Source organism: Acromyrmex echinatior, chromosome 2 (assembly GCF_024713525.1).
Source record: "Acromyrmex echinatior isolate Ae372 chromosome 2, ASM2471352v2, whole genome shotgun sequence".
Lineage (NCBI taxonomy): Eukaryota > Metazoa > Arthropoda > Insecta > Hymenoptera > Formicidae > Acromyrmex > Acromyrmex echinatior.
The window spans coordinates 8,575,860-8,597,613 of NC_141853.1; the positions used below are offsets into that span (position 1 = coordinate 8,575,860).

A 21,754-nucleotide genomic window follows, 5' to 3' on the forward strand; every position below is an offset into this window, starting at 1 on the left:
ATCCTAAATCGAGTAAGAAAGAGTTTTTTCACTTTTATCAATACCATCGTCGTTGGTGTTGGAAACTTAAGTTCGGTACTGTAATCGCGAGGTGCCTCCTTATATGGAGAGAGGCGTATGTGGGAGACTGCGATGATGCGGTATAAAGTTGCCGACGAACGCGAATACGATCTTGCGATGTGTCTGAGACTACCTCTCGAAAATTTGATGTAAAATTGTCCGCACGATTTACGATAGGAAATGAAATACGATGCGCTTGTCCATTTCAATGACAGTTGTTGGGAAAATTACATCAAATATTCTGTAAATTCTTTATAATGGATTTATCGGGGTTTGCGACATTAAAATAACAAGAGCAGTGTGATAAAAATTACAGAAGCGAACCCAAATCGGCGAATGATAAAACCCATGTTCAGTGTATTGCTTTATTAATGTGTTGGAATAATAAATGAGAAAGAGAGAGAGAGAGAGAGAGAGAGAGAGAGAGAGAGAGAGAGAAAAGGTAGGAATGAAAAGATAGCAACAGAATTGATGGAAATAGTGTCATAAATGTCAACGTAGAAGCTATTTATCTTTTTGGCTTTAAAATATTAGGTACAATTGGTCGTTTAAATGGTCTATCCTTTCCTCCGAATCTCAGTTGACCCGATTCTTTTTTGCCACCAAAACCACCTCCTAAAAAGATCATAGATGTTATATAAAAATTGGTAATATTTGTCAATAAAGATTGTATATTTAATTATTGAATAGATACCAAGTCTTCTCGGCTTCCATCCTTTCAAGCTACGACCACATTCGTAATCAATAAAAATTTTATATCCTTTTAATGTGGCATCGACAGTTCTTCTTAACACTCTTCTAGCTTCCTCTTCACTTTTCATTTCCACGAAACCATATCCTTGAGAGACCCCAGTTATCACATCTACTATCACCTTCGCCGAAATAACATCTCCATATTTGCTGAAAAACTAAACAATAACAATTTAAAGTTTATAAATAATTATATAAAGTGTATAATAAAATTGTCAAATGTATCATTTTTTAGATAACTCTATCCTCTACCTCTTTCAGATCGTAATTAGTAATTTTTGGACCAAGCCTAGCTACAAATATAGTTCTTTCTGCCTTAGATTCTAGATCGTGCGGTGGCTCATAGTGCATTATCATTGCCCTACTAACAGCCTTGTCATGAGGTTGCGTATCTGTTCCATCGATACTACCTGCTTTTAAGGGATCGTACTCTCTGGCATAAGGGCTCCAATTTTGCAACATGTTGTTTTCACCCTAAACAAAAATATTAAAAAATCAATCACATAACCATTTTTATTTAACACAAATTATAAATTACTATCACTTAATATATGTAAAATTAAATATTAATTACCGTTAAATACAATATTATGTATATTAATTATTAAAATACTACCGAATTACGTTGTATAACCTAAAAATATTATTTATGTTAATATAATTCTATATACATGCAGTTTAACATCAACTAATAATTTATCTGTTTTTCCAATGTTTCATTAATAAACGCTCACCATGTTAAATATATTTATGGCATCGAAAGTGCATTCAAATATTTAGTAAACAGATCACTCATTTGACGAGAAGTAAACAAAATAAACCGAAGCGCCAACTATGTCTTTAAAAGTGAATATGGAACTATGTAGCATATTTGTAAATTTTCTCACTGGGTAACACAGTTCCGATTTTTATCTTGCTGTATCCGCGCAAAACATAAAAAAATTATATGTATACAAAAAATTATGTGTATATTTATAATAACGTATATGTCAATATATTAAAATTGTTAGTTTAATTTGTAAAAATTTATGTAATTTATACAGAAGGTGTAAGGTAAAATTATATAATAATCTCGACTAACAAATACGTTGGATTATATATCGTACATTATTTAATTAATAAATTATAAGTGCATTGCAAATAAAACTATCGCAAATAAAGCTATTGCAAATAAACTATCGCGATCATAATCTTATTTCGTATAAATGATATGACGCAAACGAAACGAATCGTAATATTCTGTTTAGAGGACGGGAGACATTATAGTTATAAATATACAGAGTGACTCACGTACAATTCGGATGGATCATATTCTCCTTTTAATTTCTCCTTTTAAGAAGCTCAAATTGTTCTCATTTCGTGATCCATTTACATGACTTTTGCATGCAATTTATACATTATCGTTGAAGACTTTATTAAATAAAATACATATAAAATATATAATCTCATATATATCAGCGTTTGCATAATGTAGTATTTTCAAAATATACATACACAAGTACATGTGCAATATATAATACAAGCTATATGTATATTTACACCCTAAAATAAAAATCAGAGCGTAAGTCGAATGTAAAGACCGATATCAAGAGTGATAAAAGTTAACAATTAACTTTTAGAGAATAAAAATTAAGATAATAAAATGTAAAAGAAGTAATTCCTTTTTTTTGTTTCGTTGTCTCAATTTTCGATTCCAAGAAATTTCATTTACGCTTCCATTCACTCTCCCCTTACATTCGACGTATGTATTTATTCTTTATCTCTCTATATTGGATTGCATTAAAACTTTCTATCTCGCTTTCGCCAAATACATATATATAGATATATAGATATCTACTTCACTTTAAATATAAATATATACTGTTGTATAGTTTAGCTTTAAGGAATAAGCTTTAATATTTTATACAAATTCAAATTATATGATCCATATAAATTAAACCGTTATAGGAAAAATTCAATTTTATTGAATTTCAATCAATAGAGTACTGCATGATTGTAACTTGCTGACAAATTATCCGCTTAACTGTGCGGAATAGTGAATGTTTTTCATTCGCAATTCAGCGTTTTGCGTGACAATAATGAATAGAATATGACCCCGTTTTCAATCACAATCGAATAATATATTACATCGGAATCGTCTATTGTTTCGTTTTAAATAAAAATTATCCTGTTCTCTTGAGCTTTGTTCATTATACATCTCTGTCACAGATTCTGTAACTAAAATCCGACATACGCGTTGAATAAACAATGAAACTGCAGAAATAATGCAAGACAATACGTAAAAAAAAATATATCGCTAATATATATTAATGGTAAATATTTATTTTAAATACGCAGCAAAAACGATTCATTGAATCAATGTCAATTCGACATCGAATTAATAATTGAAGAATTGATGATTTCGACAATTCATCGAATGGACGGTCATTTTTCACTGGATAGTGTTGTGTAGCAAACTATTTTATGATTTCCAAGTGCCCGTTTGCAAAAACGTTTTAACTTTAATTTTTCAAATTCCATTTTTGGCGCAAATACCCAAAAACCTTAGTTCCATCGAAGCAAAAAATGAACCAAATTAGTTGAGCAAAGATAAAAATGTCAAAGGTTGAAGTCAATAAGATTTGTCAATAAGATTTGATTGAAATATGTTCTATATTAATGAAACCTCGTTGCAAACTAAATGGCTTAACTTTTTCAAATTTTGATTTCTTGCTGCACTACTTCGGTACCACCATTACAATGGTTTATTTCGTATGTCATCAAGTTTGGATGACGTTACCGATATATTAGATCAAATCAAAGTCTAAACGTGCGCCCATCCGTTTCAATGCCAGAATAGTGTTAACAGCCTTAACCCAACGCTTCTTAATGACGTAGCGTTTCAATCGGTGCTTCTGTATTGGATTCTCCAGCGCGGCTTCCAGCCAACGATGCTCTATAAGCTTTCCTGCAGACGGTCTTCTCCTATAGCAAGAAGATTAATCAGTTTCTATTCATTGTTGGGAGATGTGTGGGTGCATGAAGTAATCGAAAATTTTCCTGTGTGTGGAGTGTACTGTGATTTATATTAAATATAAAATATATATGAACAGTGACTATTTAACAAGAAATATATATTATTTCAATCGGCTCTCTTGCAAATTTCGTGTAACATACTTAATAAAAAAAATCTAGACTTAATCTATTGTGCGTCTCTCATATTTAATATTATTATACTATAATACAGAGAATATATCCAAATAATGTTATTAATAAATAAAAGTACAATATATGTGTATTAAATATAACAGTTTCCTGTGGAACTTACAAAAATTGTAGAGAAAGAATTTTGGAATTCGGAACGAATAATTGCGTCATTCTTGTTATTAAAAGCGTCACGATAGATTTATTAATTCGCAAGGGATTAAATTGAATCAAAGCGATAGAGATATCTTGATGAAAAATGTGTCGTACTCTGACGCATATAAAAATATTAATAATTGGAGGGTGTGTTGATGGTACACAACTATTGAAAAGTCTGCTTAGAGTATAAAGTATGATCACGTAGACGTTATTTGTAATTCATAAGTTTTTTTTATCGCTCTCACAGTCTTCGTTAAAGCCACCATCTCCATTATTCATTTTCATCTCTCTGTGCATAAATATCCACTAGAATTTACATATTTCGAGTTTAATTACAGAGAATTTTATGATCTTACATTTTCGTAACATTTTATATGCGTTTTTTATACACATTTTTTCCTAAAATGTCATGAAATTGCAAGATTCTTGTTTTTAATGGTGAAAATAAAAAACGGAGATGATTCAGATGATCACCGATGAACTTAAGCAAGCGTAAGATATTTAAAAGTTACCGATACTTTTTTATTATCCGTCCCTCTTAATATATTTAAAAAATTCTTCTGCATTTCTTCATAATCTCTTCTTAAAAACTTAGTTAAGTAAGAAATAAGCGTGCACTTATTTGTTATTTGTAACAGTGTTTGTCTAAAACATAAATGATCGAAATAAATTCAAAGGGATTAAAAGATTATAAAATCAATCTTCAACTTTAAAAATTACAGAAATTTACATTTTTCATAGATTAATTTTTACGATTCATCAAGTATATTATTGCCCTAAGCGTTTGACGCATAAATTTCATCTTAAGCTTCAAACCGTTCCAAAATAACATTTGCGATCAGAAAGAAGAAAGAATGGGCGCATTCAGCAGACTCAACAGTTGAATAAGCGCTCGCTATTGATTGAATATTCTTCTAGATCTAAAATTCTGATTGAATAAGCTGAAAGAATACACCAATAATAGCGAGCGCTCGTCACTCAACTGGACGTTGAATTTGAATCTGCCAAATGTTAACGTCGCGCATTTTCCTGATCCGTCTGCGATCAATCCTCGAAATTCGCAAATGCGCAATCTGTAACGGGATGAACGTATTATTTAACGATATATCGTCGGCGACGTGGATGACGCGACGTCGGAAGATTTCGCTTCCTGTTGCTTCGACTGGAAATACTCCGCCAATGAATTCATCGTCTTCCTGGCGATCGTGTCGGCGGCACACCAATCCAGGCTCATAGACTTCCTGCCGATATTGCCGCTGCCACCGTTACCGCTGCAGGATGTCGTGGTGACCTCCTCCCATTCGCCTAATAGATGCAATAGCAGGTCCTTGGCACTGCCCGGCTCGTCCAGATTCAGATTCTTGTGTAGATCCCGCAAATTCGATATCCGTGGAACATCCCTGCTAGTTTCGCCGAAGGATCGTTTCACTCGCGATCGCCGCCAAGGTGGCGTCAAGTCCATTTCCTCCGGACCAACAGAAGACCTTCTTCTGCCGATCTTTTCCCCGTTGAACTTCTCCCCCATCGCCTTGGTGATCGCCGTCCGTTCGAGGGAATATTTTTGAGAATCCCTTCGTCTATCAGACGCATCGCCATCGCCGATACTCGACCTCCTCAAGGCCACAAACACGTTATTGAAATTTGTATCGAAATTGTATCTGTCGAAACTACGACTACTATGAAAGGTCGTCCCGTTGAGTTTTCGCTGTCGAGTGATACTGGATAGTTTCTCCGTGATCTCGTTAGACTCTTTACTTATATGAGACGCGGTCATTTTAATGTTGCTCTTCAAAATATTATGATTATTTTCGACATCGCCAGGCTTCTTGATGGACTGTTGCACTGCCGTTGCGTCTCCATTATTTTCTTCACTCGTTCGCGATCCCGTGGCGATCGAGCTCAAGTGTTCGGATAGTTTGATGATCTCCTCGGCCAAAGCGATCTGACTGGCGGGATCGCGACGATTTCGCGCAGCCGTACCTTCGGAAGCTCTCCTTTCCAAGGACAAGCTGAGACTTGGCACGGGCAACAAGTGGCTAGAATTATCTCTCACGGCGGAGTCCATCATCACCCTCTCCGATTGCGTGCTGCTGCTGCGAAGACTGTCGCAGGGAGAGGGACTGTGACCCCGCAGAGACATGGATTCGTCGCGATCGCGAAGCGGATTCCTCGGTAACGCATGATACGAGTCGATCGTGTACGGACTGTCCGGATGTTCCCGCCAACGTTCGACGAACAGTCTGAGATTGTCTTTGGTCACGTCCAGCTCATCTTTGTCGATAACGCTGATGACAGGACGATTCTCGATGAAGGCCATCCTTTTGGCCGCCGCCAATCCCGCGGTCTCCTTCTCGCTCTTCGGCTTGATCATTTTTCGGACCAACCAACGGTGCTCCCGACATTGCGCCGCCGTCATTCGCTTTCTGAAAGATTCGAAAGGCTCGTCGTGAGGAGGGTCGTGCTCTAGTCCCAGGCTCGATAGCATTTCTCTTGTCGCGTGGAGACACGCGATTCCGCGATCCAAGGGCGAACAGTTAGGACGAAAATGTATGAACGAAGAGTACAATACGATGACATAGGCTCGAATATCGTACAAAATGTGTTATGTATATGTGTCGCGTTATGTATATCCGAACACAAAATTTTCGATGAAAAATTATTTGAGTGTAACTTTACATATTGATGTCGTTCGCTTGATATTTGGACGTTCTCGAGACAATAAAATCGTTTCTTAAATGCAGCAAGAGTAAAATAATAATTACTGTATAAAGTTGGAGTAACGTATATTTTGCTAGTTATCATGAAATAGATTCTTATAAGTTTAATTACAAGATGGAATTGCTTTTTTCTAATCTGCAGCCTGATATATTCATGGATATATTCATGATATATCGATACATGTGTTCATTAAAGTAAAACATTTCGGAGTAAGATAATAATGGAAGTCAGATTAGCCATGATAAGTACGGGTTGTTTGTGAGCCATACACACACCCTCACAACGAGTGAAAGAAAATAATTTAGACAGCGTAACAAAAGAAACTTCTCTGAGAGTAGCAACAATGGGATGAAAGTATGAAAAGAAGAGATAACAATAAAAGAAGGAAGGAGCAAGGAATTGAAAACATAGAAGAGTAGTACAAATATGTATATATACTTACTCTTTGTCTTTCACCAGAAGGCATTTTATGAAATCTTTCGCGTCCTCTGAGATCTCGGCGAAAGCCTCGTGATCAAAGTCGTACTTGGCAATGGTAACATTCGCCATTGTCTCTATATCCGTATCGCCCATGAATGGTGATAAACCGGACAATCTACAATAATTAATTACATGAGCAATCGCGTATCTTTTATGAAGCTGTAATATATGGGACCGTAATTAACTTACAATACGTAACAAATAACACCTATGCTCCATATGTCAGTACCGAATCCAATTTGGTCAAAGTTTACGACTTCTGGGGCAACAAACTCAGGTGTACCAAACAGCACTTGTAGTTTCTTACTTGGATCGTACTCTCTTGCTAAACCAAAATCGATGATTTTGATTCTGTTACCTTCCTTCGTTAGGCACAGAATATTCTCCGGCTACACAGCACATATTTTAAATAATTATACAAATTTTTAATAATTATATAAATAATATAAAGATATATAAAGATATATAAAAATAATAAAGATAAATAAAAAATATATAAAGATAATATAAAGATATAAAGAAAAGAAGAGAATATATATATATATATATATGCTATATATATATATATTATATAGTTAATTATATTTCAACTTATAATCAACAGTTTTTAAAGAATATTTAAAAGTGTAAAAATTTAGAAATAATTTTATAATTGGCATGTAATAAATAAAAAATAAAGAAAGATTTACAAACAGTATGATTATCTAATATCAATCTACAAAGTAATTCGTATGCAATTCAACGACTCACTTTTAGATCGAGATGCAAGATCTTTTGACCATGCATGAATTCTATTCCCTCGCATATTTGCCGCATAAAAACGGCGCAACTGCGTTCCGTCAGTACGAAATCGTCGTCTATCACTCTCTCAAAGAGCTCGCCGCCGTCGATCCTTAAATGATGGAAATTTAAATGTAATCCCGCAGCGCGCGTCTCTTTCTAATCTTACGCTCCCTATGTCGGTGCCTCGTCCGCGAGAAAAAAACGTACAATTCTAGAACGACATATATCTGTTTCCCCGCGTCAATGGAGTCGTACAGCTGAATCAACCGTGGATGCTGTAAGCGTCGCATAATGTCTACTTCTCTCTGCACAGCACGTCTGTCTTCCTTCTTCATGATGTTCACCACTTTCGCGGCGAGCATCAAGCCGCTCGTTTTTTCCTTGCATCGGTAAACAATTCCAAATTTTCCCCTGAAATAGAGAGACCAAAAAGAGATCAATATAACAAGATAAACATCGAGTGGCTTTTATACAGATAGTTATGTAAAAAAAATGAATTGAATTTCCGTTGATTGTAACATAATAAGTTTAGTATACAAAATCACGCCTTGAAATCAAATTCTTGGATAATAACAAATTACGCGTAAAAAGTGATAAATACACACAGGAAGCTCTGCCAAAGCTGTACATCCGCAGTATGTCCCTGACAGCACGAGGCAAAATACAACATACTTGTCACGAAGCCAAGTCAATGAATCATTAATGTTAGTATTTAATTGTAAGTCAACGGATGTAATTATTGCGTCTATTAATTAAATTCTATTATTATACATTAATTATTAGCATATTTCAATTATTAATTTATTAATTAATTACGTTACATAAAGAAGTCTCATGATTCGACAAAATAGAGTGGATATTAAAGATTGCTCATCTTTTAAAGAAAGATATAATGAATCTGAACGATCTTACAAAATTTCCTATCAGAAGACTGTTATTTTGCTCTTTCTATTATTATCTATATTAAATTCCTCGTGTTTGACATTTTAATTTATCGATGTTGATATCTTAAAGATAGAAAGAAGCTAAGCAACTCGGCGAGAATCGAGTGGGAAAAATAAGAAAAAATGTTCTCAGTTAATTTCAGCAATTCGAGTGCCGCTCTCTTATAAGCTCGTCTGTGATTTCGAAATCGTAACGTAGGGCAAACGCTTTCATTGTCAAACCACATTCCGGCAGGCCGACCGAGTTCACCACCGGTGTCAAGAGCACCGGCACGCCCAAGCTCAACATCGGAACGCAGTTCGACGTGCGTACCGTTTCACTCATGGGTCGAGAGAAAACGGATATTTATTTATAGACTATAGACGTATCTCCCGGGTCCTTGATTGCCGACGCGAACAAGACCGAGCGTGTTCATCTTATCAGCTCGCGCTGCATTCCTCAGACGTGCACCTGACAGCAACACAGCACATTCCTGTAATCCTGTCACTTCCGCATGATTTCGTAGAAACGGGCCAACAGCTCTAACGTTGCAAAAGATATTAAACATCCCAGGTAGCACACATATCCAAAATAGGAAGATACCTGATACGTCTTGAAGACACCTAGGTTTAAGACGTCTTTAAAGTATCTTATGAGGGATGTCTCAATATATTTTTAAGACGTCTTATGTCACGATTTTGGACATGGCGCTGTCTGGGACTCGATATTCGAATATAGAGCGAAGGTCACATGATGAAGATATTTGTATAATCTCGTCAAATATTTGTATTTAGATTGACTTTAATTAGAAGTTAATCATTACCAATCGCTATTATTTTATTCAGAGCGGATGAAGTTAAAAGAAGCGTAAGTGCATTGACTATTTTTTACGCTCTAGATCAGAAGGGTTATCGCATAGAAGAAGTATGTACTCTGAAAGTCGATAAATTAAACTAATTAAATGTGTTGATGTAATCTTCGTATTGACTTCTTGGAAATTTCCCTTTCAGTCACGACGTTAGATTCCTGGTTGTATCAAGATTAGTATGCATCGATTGCATGTGATTGACACGCTGTTGGCACGATACACCAAGCGTTATGTGCATTCGTTGATCGACGGATTTAATCACTCACCGTCCGAGCTCCGATTGGATGTCATAATCGTCCTTGAACTCGACACCTCGACGTACCGTCACATCTCTATATGGAAAACTGGGCTCGATCTCTGAAAACAGGCGTGCGATAGTGAGAAGAATGGAATGCGGGGGTGAGTAGGTGTTTGGCATTCAATTTCATCGCCAGACGACGGTGGTATCTTGAATTGTCTTTAAAATGGAAAGAGGCAGAAGGTAGCTTTAAGATTCACGTGTTGTTCTCTTCGAGAGTTTTGGCGCCAACTTTTTCTCAAGACTTCAACGACAATTCTGTATTCTTATCTTTTTTTTTATTAGTAAATTTTGTTGTGTATTTTGTAATGATTTATTTTTAGTTTTCCTAACGTCTTACTTTATTATTCTTTTCTCTTCCTCAAAAAAAAGTTTTATCGATTCTTTCTTCAAGCCCATTCAAATTAAACGCTCCATAAATAGACTCTAATCTTTATTTCTTATTAATATTATGTCTTTTATTTTTGTCTCTATTATTTCTATTTTTTTTTTAAATTATTTATCTCTATTTGTTACACTTTTCAATATTTTGATTTCTAAAAAAGTTTTCCGCCAGCTGTCTCCAATTTCATGCGGGATTGAAGATAAAAGTTAATGTTTTAATTCTCTACAGAATGATCGAAATTCCAACGGTCCAAATAACACGCGAAAATAACTTATGTTTATTCAAGGCGTGGAGATTCGTCCGAGACGTGTCTCTCTCTATATCGCTAAAATTGATTTCGTCGAGAATGCATTAGTTTTAATATGATGACACTTAGGCATTATGAACGTGATAGTAAAGATCACATCGATGTTGCTTGGGTAACAATAACCGCCTTTTGATTTCCTGAAAGTCGCGCCATTCCATCGAGCGCGCTGACAGGCGCGCATGTTTCGCATTCTCCACGAACGTATTTCCCGCGTTTGTCGAGCGAAATTGTGTTCCTAATAAAAAGAAAATAAAAACTGGAGTGTAAGTCGAATATAAGAGTGACAGAAGAGTAAACAAAGCTTCTAGAAGACGAAAATTGAGACAACGAAGTGAGACATTTACACTTTTTTTTACGTTTCGTTGTCCTAATTTTCATTTCCTATTGTATATTAAAAAAAAATTTATTGAATCTTAATATAATTCTTTAAATAACTAAGTAAACATTTACTTGCGGTAAATAAATATTTACTCAATAAAAAAAAAATGATAGTTGAATCAAATTAATGATTTTTGGATCAAATAAATATATGTTTACGTTTAGTAAATATTTACTTAGAAATTATTTAAATTGTTTAAACAAATATTTATTAAAATTAATTTAATAATTTTTTTTTACTGTACAAGCTTTGTTTACGCTTTTATCACTCTTCCCTTACATTCAACTTACGCTCTAATTTTTATTTTCGCCAGGGTATACATTGCCAATGAAAATTCTGTTATACGCAACAGTGAATAATAAATTTTCAATACTGGCAGGGTATATCGGAACACGGCCCAAAAAAATGTCTTCCCCTCTTCCATTACTCTAATATTATTGTTCGTAAAAATAATTATTTTTCATTCTTTTATCCTCTTCTCTTACCTCCCACTGGGTCTGATTCGTCCACGCGGATCATGTTCCTCGAGCGATTTCACGACGAATCGGCCGCCGTCGTGGCTGCTGTTCTCTCGTTTTCCCGGGGAATAGAAAGAAGGAGAGCGAAAACAGTGAACTTTCTCCGCGATTTCTTCCTGTTTCTCTTTCACTCTCTTTCTTTCTCTTAGCCTCCTTTGCTCGCAAAAATGAAAATCGCGGAAAAAAAAGATTTCGCGCGAATTTTACACTCGCGCGCGATCCCTCGATCGATCCGCCGCGAGCCACGGACGATTATGAACTATCTCGATCACAGCGGCTGTTTCGTGTCGCGCAGGCCAAGACGGTGGTCTCTTCTTCTTCCCGGCTCGGACGGATTTAGATTTTCGGCGGACGCCGCAAATTCTGCTGGTCGATCACGTGGTCTTGTAATCCTCAACGATTTCGAGGTGGGGATAAAATAGCTAGCATCTCTCTCTCTCTCTCTCTCTCTCTCTCTCTCTCTTCCTCTTCTCTCTCTACCTGTTCTTCTCTTCATCCTCTCCCATCATATAGATTCACAACCATTCCCAATCCCGGCTGTTGAGATGTAAAGCTCAAGAGTACAATCGTATGCTGTGATATCAAAATTGTCATACATTAACGAAAGTTACATACCTAGGAGGGAAAAAGAAACGCTATATATATAGTTTAAAAAGATCTCTGAAATTCAAAGTGGCAAAATTCTGTCTGACCTGTTTAGAGTGTGCCTGAAATAAATCGCCAAATCGCCGTTAATCTTCACGACATTATTACACAGTCGGTCTTCTTATATTTCTTACATCTCAGTGTCAATACTGTACTTCTTCATATTATGTAATGATGTATATTTCGATTAATAAAAATATCGCTATCTTTTTTTGGACGATTGACTTCGTCAGATTCCTTTCCGACCTCGCAATGACGAAATCCGTATTCTAAATTTCATTGATTTATTACGTACATATGTGCCACGTCATTTTGCAAGTTTTATTCACCAGATACATTTTAGATGCCTTTTACTTTTTAGTCTAATATTTCGGGAATATATTCTGTGGGATGAAATAAGAAGAGTAAATATGTGTCAATAAATGGAATAAAATAAGAATAAACTTCTGTTTTTCCTCTTCTCTCCTCTTTCTCTCCTCTTCCCCTCTCTTTTTCTCTTCAACTAGGCAAAAAATTGTAAAATTGTAAATGGAGACAACAAAAACTTGACGTATCCCAAATTTTAGATAATTAAAAAGTATTGGGTCATCTAAAAAGTATCCGCGATACTTTGTCACTAGATATATGACCATCAACACCATCTAGTGACAAAAAACCGCGGATACTTTTTAGATGACCCAATATATACTTTAGAAAACAATAATTTGCCTTATAATCTTATCGAATCATAACTGAGTAAACAATACTGGGTAAACATAACTGGGTCCTCAAGAAAAAGTGCTTTTATAAAACATCGATAGGGCATAGAGTACATGTTTGGCCCAATTACAGTCATGGTCTTTGGTGACCTAAATTCCCACAGGCGCACGTTCATTCCGATTAGTTTAAACACGAACGTATATGCATCGTGATTTATTACGGTATGTGTCTAAGAAGAGCGGACATGACGTTTCCCGTTATCGTTTCGAGGAAAAATCAAATCTCCGTCATCTTGATCGAATAGAAGCTAAGTGTTTCTCAAGCACATTTATTTAGCACAATCAGACTTTGAGTAATTTAATTAGCAATTAATTTAAAATTGTTTACGACAAAATTTTAAACTTTTATTTCAATAATTTAACGTGTCAAGCCATACATATAAAATTATTAAGGTTCATAATAATAAATACATTAGAGAAAAAGAGAGAAAATACAAGAAATCCAAAATTCTGTTAAAATTAAATAATTAATTTTTTACTTATTAATAGATTTGTTTTTTATAACTATTGAAAATAAAGCTCGAAATGTAAGTCGAATGTAGGAGAGAATAACAAAATTAAGTACAAATAATAAAATTTTTAGTAAGCGAAAATTACGACAATGAGACATAAAAAAAGTAAATATCTTTTTACGTACATTTCATTGTCTCATTTTCGCCTTCTTGAAGCTTCATTAATGTCTCTATCATTCACGAATAAGAAAATTAAAATAATATCACTGACTGAATTATAACAAAAAAATGACATAAATTCGTCAAGTCAATAATCGGTTAATATGTTAAATTGACATTATTATTCTTGTTCTCTTCCGACTAACGTCGATTTTTATTTTCGGTAGGGTATATATATTTGTGTTGATACTTTTTACTTAAAAATATAATAGATACATAATGATACTTATTGGAGAGAAAAAGGAGAAATATAAGAAATCCAAGAAGTTTCGCTAAAGAAGAGTAAATTAACAACTGACAATATATGAATTAACAATATTGAATAGCAAGTTTGAAAACAGCATAGTGAAGGAGGATCATTTTGAATTGAAATACACGTCACGTTCGCGCAATCGCAACTCGAGTCAATCGAACGCGCATGCGCAAATGTCGGCACATCTGATATACCACGCGTGTTTGGATTTTCTAACCTTATCTAACCTGTAAGAGCACGTTTAAGTTAAAGTTTTATGACTTGTCATAAAACACAACAGCTATGACTTGTCGGTTAATTAAGACAAAATTATAAAAGCGGCGTTTTTTAAAAATTACGCCTTTTTATATGCTCATTCCACATTTGATGCTTCTATTTTGTATGTTGCGTATTTTCAATTAAAGTCTAAGGTAAGTAAAGGTATGTTTCTCACATGGTGTTATCAAATAAAATTAACTAGCTATTAACTCTTGTTAAATAACTTTAATTCATAAATTTTGTGAATTTTAATAGTGGATGTTTACATATACATTGTATATATAATGTTATTAAATATTTCGTACTCTTTTAATTCAAAGGATATTAATTAACTGAAATACTGTAGTGATATCAAAATGGGTCAAATGGGGGATCACGATATCGATAATATTACATCCGATTGTCAAACTGGACATGACATTGATATTAAAAATAAGGAGAGCCAGAAAAAATACAAATGTAATTATCCTAACTGCAGTGCTACGTTTTTACGACCTAACAGATTGGAAAGACACATAAAATCTCATACTGGAGAGGTAATGAAGCATAAACATGAAAGTGATTTTATTATATGATACATTAATGTTTGATAATTAACAATTCTGTTTGATAGAGACCTTATAAATGTGTGTATCCAGGATGTACAAAATCATATACGAATTCGTCTCATTTAAGAAGACACTCAGAAACGCATAACTCTGTGAAGAAAGTTTATAAGTTTGTATACATTAGCATATTCTTTAATTACTTACAAAAGATGTATATATATATATGTATATATATATATGTATATATATATATATATATATATATATATATATATTATTGATACAATAATATATAGTTTATATATTATTGTATCAATTTCAGATGTAAAGAATGTTTAATGTTGATGAGTACTTTACACAATTTGAAACGTCATTACAAGCGTGTGCACAGCGAGAAGAAACTTTCCTGTAAAGAATGTGGCATATCTTTTAACAAGAGATATCAATTAATCAATCATCAAGCTGAACAGCATTCAGGATCTATGTATAAGTGTGATAAATGTAATAAAAGTTTTGGAACTTTGTCTATATTTAACCGGCATCGAAAGATACATGAGAAACATTATGCTTGTTCTGAGTGCTCACAGGAATTCAAAACCTTGATGCTTCTAAATGCGCATATAAAAGCAAAACATGTAACAAGTATGTATTATAGAAGATTAAATATGTCATAAGAATATAATCTAGTAGAAGAAAATTTTTATTTCAGATTATAAATGCGACACTTGTGGCAAAGTTTTTCTCAAAAGAGACTATCTAAGAAAACACTTTAAAATACATTTTGAAGACAGATTGGTTCTGCCATGCCCATATGACAATTGTTATAGAACTTACTTTTTTAAATCTAATTTGGATGAGCATGTAAAGACTATTCATCTTGGAAAAAAATTTTATTGCGACATATGCTCCATGGGACTTACGACGAAGGCAAGTTTGATACAACATATTCAACGTCATTACAAACCCAAGGAGAGGAAGAAAAATAAAGTAGAACGAAAAAAGCGGAAGGATGCCGGTGTACCAAAGAAAAGTGTGCTAAGTGCCTTAATTGGTATAAATTTGCCAAGTAGTTTAGAAAAAATGGTGATGGAACGAGAAACAAAGATAAATGATGCAGTGACAACATTGGAAGTATCTTGAGAAATATTATAATTAATATATTAATATTATAATTAATATATTAATATTATAATTAATATATTAATATTATAATTAATATATTAATATTATAATTAATATATTAATATTATTGTTCGTCTTTATATGAACATGTAAGAGTGATATCTAGTACATATTGTTCAAAGTTGGATAATAAATAGAATTATCGAAATAACAAATTGAGTATGAATGTGTTAATGAAATTTTTAGAATAAAATTGATATTATTTAATAAGTTTACTGTCTCTGTGTACAAAAAGATCCTGCGTAAAAAAATTTTGTATTTTTTCTTCCAACAAAGAAGTCTCATAGAATTTGAAATTGGCGTGTCAAATTTGAATTTTATCCTAAGCCATCTTATCAGAATAAATAATAAAATTAATAATAATATAATGATTCAAGTTTTATTCATGATGATTTTAATCAAATTTGATTCATTGTTATTAATATTATTAATAAATATTACTAAATAATGATTAATAAATATTAATAATAATGACTTAAATAATATAATTTAATAATTCAAGTCATAAATATCTCTAGGAAACAAGTTCTCGTATTGGATAATGGATATTTACTATACACACTGCTGTCTAGTATTTTTTATCTCTTTGTTGGTATCAAGTATTTTTAGAGAGAAACTTGAGACTTCACATGGTTCGATCTAAGTTAGGTTAAGTTAGATATTATTAATGCGTCTTTTCTGCCTGAAGTATCGTTCTGAGAGTGTTACTTTCAATTACTTTAGTGGAATTTTTCTTTCAATGGAATAATTTTTATAGAATATAAAAATTAGTAGTATATAAGAGATATAAGCAGTGTTAATTGTATATTTACTAACACAAACGTATATATTTTCCTGTCAAAATGAGATATGCACAGCTAGTAATGGGTCCAGCCGGCAGCGGCAAGGTAATAAATTTGAATTGTTTATCAATCTCATATTAATTGAATACTAATAGCCATCTAAATTGAACAATTCTGTTAATATTTGAAATTATTTTGTTTTTAAAGTCTACTTACTGTTCAGTTATGCAACGACATGCTGTTGACTCGAGAAAAACAGTAGATATTGTAAATTTAGATCCTGCAGCAGAATATTTCAATTATGAGCCCTTAGCAGATATAAGAGATTTAATTCAGTTAGATGATACTATGGAAGATGATGAATTCAATTTTGGACCCAATGGTGGACTTGTATTTTGCATGGAGTAAGTTACTTAATTCTCATTAAATATATTTTTCTATATTTTTATGTCTTATTGAAATATGTGAGTTTACTTAATGAGTTTTGAGTTTACTTAATTTTGCTAATATTATTTCATTAATTCTCACTCATAACTTAATTTTTCAATCTATTTTTTATAAAACTGATATATAAAATAAAGAGATAAATCTACAATTTATCAATGATTTCTATCATTTTCAGAGCTAGACATTAACCTATTATTATTTTTAATATTTTTATGCAATAAAAATCATGCTTTTTTTTATAGGTATTTAGTTGAAAATTCAAGTTGGCTAGAAGAGAAATTAGGTGATGTAGATGACGATTATATAATATTTGACTGTCCTGGACAAATTGAATTGTACACTCACATGACTGTGATACGAGAGCTGATAACTATCCTACAAAAACTTAATTTCCGTATATGTGGAGTATTTCTGATAGATGTTCAATTTATGATAGATGCATCAAAGTTTATATCAGGAACTCTGGCTACTCTTAGTGTAATGATAAACTTGGAAATTCCACATATTAGTATTCTTAGCAAAATGGACTTGATATCAAAGAGCACACGGAAAAAATTAGATAGCTATTTTGATCCCGATCCATATAGTTTATTAGATGCAGAAGAAGATCCATGGAACGAGAAGTATCGCAGTCTTACAGAAAGTATTGGTAAAGTTATAGCAGATTATAGCTTAGTGCGTTTCTTACCATTAAACATTAAGAATGAGGAAAGTATCGCAGACATAAAATTAACGATCGATAATACCATACAATACGGTGAAGATGAAGATGTAAAAGTTAGAGACTTTGACGGACCAGAAGATAACGAACTAAATGAATCTTAATCATTTTGTAAAGAAAAAAAAAGTTTACATCCCGAACGTATATATTTGTATAATATATTTTCAATCAGTTAAGAGAAAAAATAAAAAGATACCGCTGCAAGCACAAGAAATGCTATTAATTTATTTTATATCGCTTTATAAAATTTCCTTTGTACAATATTTTACATTATCGAGTTTCATCTGTCTACATACATATCTAATGTGTTAAATACGAACGTGAGACATCCGAAACTAATAGTCGAACCATGCGCAATAATTGCACTTCCTTCCCATCCCTCCTCCAGATCGCTTGAATCACGTTTTATATTACACTTGCATAATATTCTTTCATCCGTGTGCACATTTTCTTCCAAACAAATTTTTTCCTTGTGCAGAATAGTTTTTATTATATCAGAAGTTTCTTCCTCCTTAGTGATGCATATTACTTTATCAGTCTTTTCCTCTTTTATTTGCTCTTCTAAAACACGAGTGCAATCGCAAGAATACAGCACGTGATCCACAACCGTTCCATATTCGCTGTAATTAAGTAATTCATAATGTTTGGTCACCTATAACAGATAGGCATTAATGAAAAAAGGAAAAGAGATCCTTTATGCCAGTTCAACTTTCTTAATTTTTTAGAAATTCTCTATCAAAAGGAAAATATACAGTATCTACTTACTTCATCGAAAAATATAACTGCGTGTCTAGGGGATGTGAATCTACAGCTTCCATAATTTGACAAAACTAGATCACAATTCGGACCATTGCCAATAATGAAGGTTTTATGAGTCATGAATGCTGGTGGATTAGGCTTAGGGCTTAAAGAAAATAACGCAGCTCTTGCTCTTTTATGACAATTTATTCTTTTATAACTTTCTCCATTTGGATTTAATATTTGCTCGAGTCTTTGTTGAGCTAATGCCTCCAATACTGGTCTTTCTAATAACTGAATGCCTTCTCTAATATTATAACCATCGTTACTCGTATAAAAATTGTGATCATTACATTCATTAGAACTATCCGTCGCAGCTTCAATCATTTCACTTTCTGCTTTATTTGTGTCTTCACTCACATTTGATACTTTTTGTTGATCACTTCCCTCATCTGGAGTAGTATTATATTTTTCTTTCATTTTTGCTTCATTAATTTCTTCAGTTTTCTTATCTTCTATACAATTATCTTTGCTATCTATTTTCTTGACATCTGTCTTCTGTTGCTCTTCTTCATCTGTAATTTGGAAACACGGTAATGTCTTGGCGCTAATATTGTTTACAGGCCATATAAGACTATTTTGATAAGAATGTACAGGATCTAAGTGTGGTGGATTCTCATAATGGAATTTGATGCTGCAAGGAACTTTTATTCTTGGGCGACCTTCCAATTTCACCTTTGTGCGAAATAGTGGATTGGCAGCCCGCGCTTTACGTAAAAAGTCTAATTTCACCGCATGCTGATCTATTCGTTGATTGGCATATTTGTCCCAGAGCTTTATGCGTTCTGTCACTCTACAAGAAGTCAACAGATGCTGATCTATGAAATGATTCGGATGATTTGGGCACATCCATCTGCCGATAGGAAAGGCAGTCAACGGTGGGTCCAAGCAATCCTGATGAAAATATAACGGGCAATAATCACAAGCGATTAATGGCGCTTTTCTGCAACTACGTCTGCATTCATAACATAAACGTGCTGGCAATGGAACCATTAAGTTGCTATCCAAACAATGACTTTTTCCAACTAAAAAAGAAAATTATTGTTTAATACAAGTCTTAATTTGAAGCAGATTAATTTTTGTAATACTAATTACAACACTAATTAATATTACAAAATATAAATTTATTCTTTATTTATGTGCAAGAAAAGGGATAAAAAGAAAAAAAGGAAGAGTACATTCACTCTCATCTTGCCTACCATTGTTATATGACGAGCTTGGTGGTTTACCTCTTCTGCCAGTTACATAGTCCACTTTATTACTTCCAGGAAACATTATAGGTAATTGTAACTCCTTGGGTAATTCGAACTCTCTTGGATTTACCAGAGAAGCCGCCAATGTTAATACTTCTAGAGCTGATCTCTTTTTTTTCTCGTTCCCCTTTTCATCAAAGAGTTCCTCCCTTTTAGAGGCACAACGACAAGCGTAGCACAACCATTCTCCATTAGGAATATCTGCCGGGTCCACTGCCGGATAGCTGTAAAGTAAAAACTTTAGAAATATGTTTTTTCCTTAGAACTCAACAGATAAATATTCAATATCTTATAACAAAAATTTTTGAAGAAGATAGCGATTGTTCTAATCACACACTGGCACTGTAAATGATAGGAAGCTGGACATTTGTCACAGCATATGAGCTCTCCACCATCTTTACAAGCGTCGCAGAAGTCACGATTATGACCACGACCTCGTCTCTTGAAGTACGGATGCTTTTTCTCCTCTTTTTCCTTCTTTGCTTTCGCCGCTTTTGAGTCATCAGATATTGGTGGTGCAATGAGGGCTTGTATTTGCTAAAAAATATAATTTAAATTAGAAAAGCAGTCATTCTTTCGCGAAGGGATGAATTAAAGAGATCATAGAATTGACCCAATGTGATTTCTCTATCTCTTTTTCACATAAAAATTCCATGTTAGTGATTGATCCATTAATTTTGCTTACCGGCATTAATCCGCCTATCATTGGAAAACCATACTCGACGGTACTCATTGCGAAAAGATAGATTGCAAACGTTGAAAATAATCTAAATTATCCTTTCGTTCTTTCTCTCTCACGATTAGTATTCACTCGACTCTCACTCCACTCGACCTCCACTCTCTATCCTGCTCTATCTCTCGCAATCTTTCGCATTCGCGTAGGGTCACTAAACTCATGTATATCGGGACAAGCGTTATGGCGAATCTTCTAGGCTTCTAAATTTTAGTGTATTGTATCTACGTATTCGTACATTATGACATTTATGTTGAATTCTAATTGAAAAATTTAAGAAAAATTTAAGAAAAAAACCGATCGAATTTCCACTTAATACCAGTAATATTCTCTCAATACAGAATTATTCATTTTCTTAAGCCCAGTTTCACAATTCATGGTTAACTTTTAACCAAGGTTTAACTTATTTCTCATCTCTTTTCAATTCTAGCATTAGAAAGTAAAAAGTGAAAATTGTAAACATTGAAGTTAATAAAAAAATTTTTCTCTCTCCTTCACTTTTCATTCTAGGAAAAAAGTTTCATGATTAATATTAGGTTTCTCTCTGATACAGCCTTTAAGAACATAGAATTGTTGGGCACATTCAGCGGACTCAACAGTTGAGTGAGCGCTCGCTGCTATTGATCTATTCTTCCAGATCTAAAATGCTGATTGGATGATCTAAAAGAATACACTAATAACAACGAGCGCTCACTCAACTGTTGAGTCCATTGAACGCAGCCATTGGCCTAGTTTCCGAAGGTTTAAATCGGATCAGAATGTAAAGTCTTGTATCTATGATGCTAGAAATCTATCCGAGACCTCGGATGAAGAAAGAATTGACCAATTGCAATAGTCATGTGATCAAATTGTTCTAATTTATTAATTTTTTTTCTGTCCGAGATCTCGGACCG

The 21,754-nt window shown here is 33.6% G+C and overlaps 5 protein-coding genes across 10 annotated transcripts; 2 read left to right on the forward strand and 3 right to left on the reverse strand.

Moving 5' to 3' along the window:
- Positions 1–552: 552 nt before the first annotated feature.
- LOC105151727 (U11/U12 small nuclear ribonucleoprotein 35 kDa protein) lies at positions 553–1,681 on the reverse strand. Of its 2 annotated transcripts, XM_087402952.1 has the most exons (5): positions 1,545–1,676; positions 1,385–1,444; positions 1,063–1,284; positions 755–968; positions 553–675 (listed from the first exon to the last, which is right to left on the reverse strand). In XM_087402952.1, exons 3-5 carry the CDS (start codon positions 1,270–1,272, stop codon positions 569–571), a joined length of 531 nt encoding a protein of 176 aa, XP_087259078.1. In that variant the 5' UTR covers positions 1,273–1,284; positions 1,385–1,444; positions 1,545–1,676; the 3' UTR covers positions 553–568. The 2 variants fall into 2 exon arrangements, with proteins under 2 accessions (XP_087259078.1, XP_011063889.1); XM_011065587.2 differs by lacking the exon at positions 1,385–1,444 and having other exon boundaries at positions 1,545–1,681.
- A 2,175-nt stretch (positions 1,682–3,856) lies between these two features.
- On the reverse strand, positions 3,857–12,167 carry LOC105151728 (uncharacterized). The gene is made up of 7 exons (XM_011065590.2): positions 11,780–12,167; positions 10,192–10,282; positions 8,341–8,544; positions 8,101–8,242; positions 7,540–7,739; positions 7,313–7,465; positions 3,857–6,575 (listed from the first exon to the last, which is right to left on the reverse strand). Exons 1-7 carry the CDS (start codon positions 11,811–11,813, stop codon positions 5,249–5,251), a joined length of 2,151 nt encoding a protein of 716 aa, XP_011063892.1. The 5' UTR covers positions 11,814–12,167; the 3' UTR covers positions 3,857–5,248.
- Positions 12,168–14,284: 2,117 nt separating this feature from the next.
- On the forward strand, positions 14,285–16,423 carry LOC105151726 (uncharacterized). Of its 4 annotated transcripts, none has more exons than XM_011065586.2 (5): positions 14,285–14,559; positions 14,744–14,933; positions 15,011–15,114; positions 15,268–15,587; positions 15,655–16,423. In XM_011065586.2, the coding sequence occupies exons 2-5, from the start codon at positions 14,754–14,756 to the stop codon at positions 16,083–16,085; spliced, it is 1,035 nt and encodes a 344-aa protein (XP_011063888.1). In that variant the 5' UTR covers positions 14,285–14,559; positions 14,744–14,753; the 3' UTR covers positions 16,086–16,423. The 4 variants fall into 4 exon arrangements, with proteins under 4 accessions (XP_011063888.1, XP_087259496.1, XP_011063885.1 ...); XM_087403370.1 differs by having other exon boundaries at positions 14,287–14,559; positions 14,718–14,933; XM_011065583.2 differs by having other exon boundaries at positions 14,289–14,549; positions 14,718–14,933.
- A 304-nt stretch (positions 16,424–16,727) lies between these two features.
- Positions 16,728–18,291, forward strand: LOC105151725 (GPN-loop GTPase 3). The gene is made up of 3 exons (XM_011065582.2): positions 16,728–17,014; positions 17,117–17,313; positions 17,599–18,291. Exons 1-3 carry the CDS (start codon positions 16,970–16,972, stop codon positions 18,179–18,181), a joined length of 825 nt encoding a protein of 274 aa, XP_011063884.1. The 5' UTR covers positions 16,728–16,969; the 3' UTR covers positions 18,182–18,291.
- LOC105151724 (PHD finger protein 12) lies at positions 18,283–21,044 on the reverse strand. 2 transcript variants are annotated; one of them, XM_011065580.2, is made up of 5 exons: positions 20,814–21,044; positions 20,466–20,665; positions 20,075–20,352; positions 18,843–19,900; positions 18,283–18,729 (listed from the first exon to the last, which is right to left on the reverse strand). In XM_011065580.2, exons 1-5 carry the CDS (start codon positions 20,859–20,861, stop codon positions 18,358–18,360), a joined length of 1,956 nt encoding a protein of 651 aa, XP_011063882.1. In that variant the 5' UTR covers positions 20,862–21,044; the 3' UTR covers positions 18,283–18,357. The 2 variants fall into 2 exon arrangements, with proteins under 2 accessions (XP_011063882.1, XP_011063883.1); XM_011065581.2 differs by having other exon boundaries at positions 18,448–18,697; positions 20,814–21,043.
- Between the last annotated feature and the right edge of the window lie 710 nt (positions 21,045–21,754).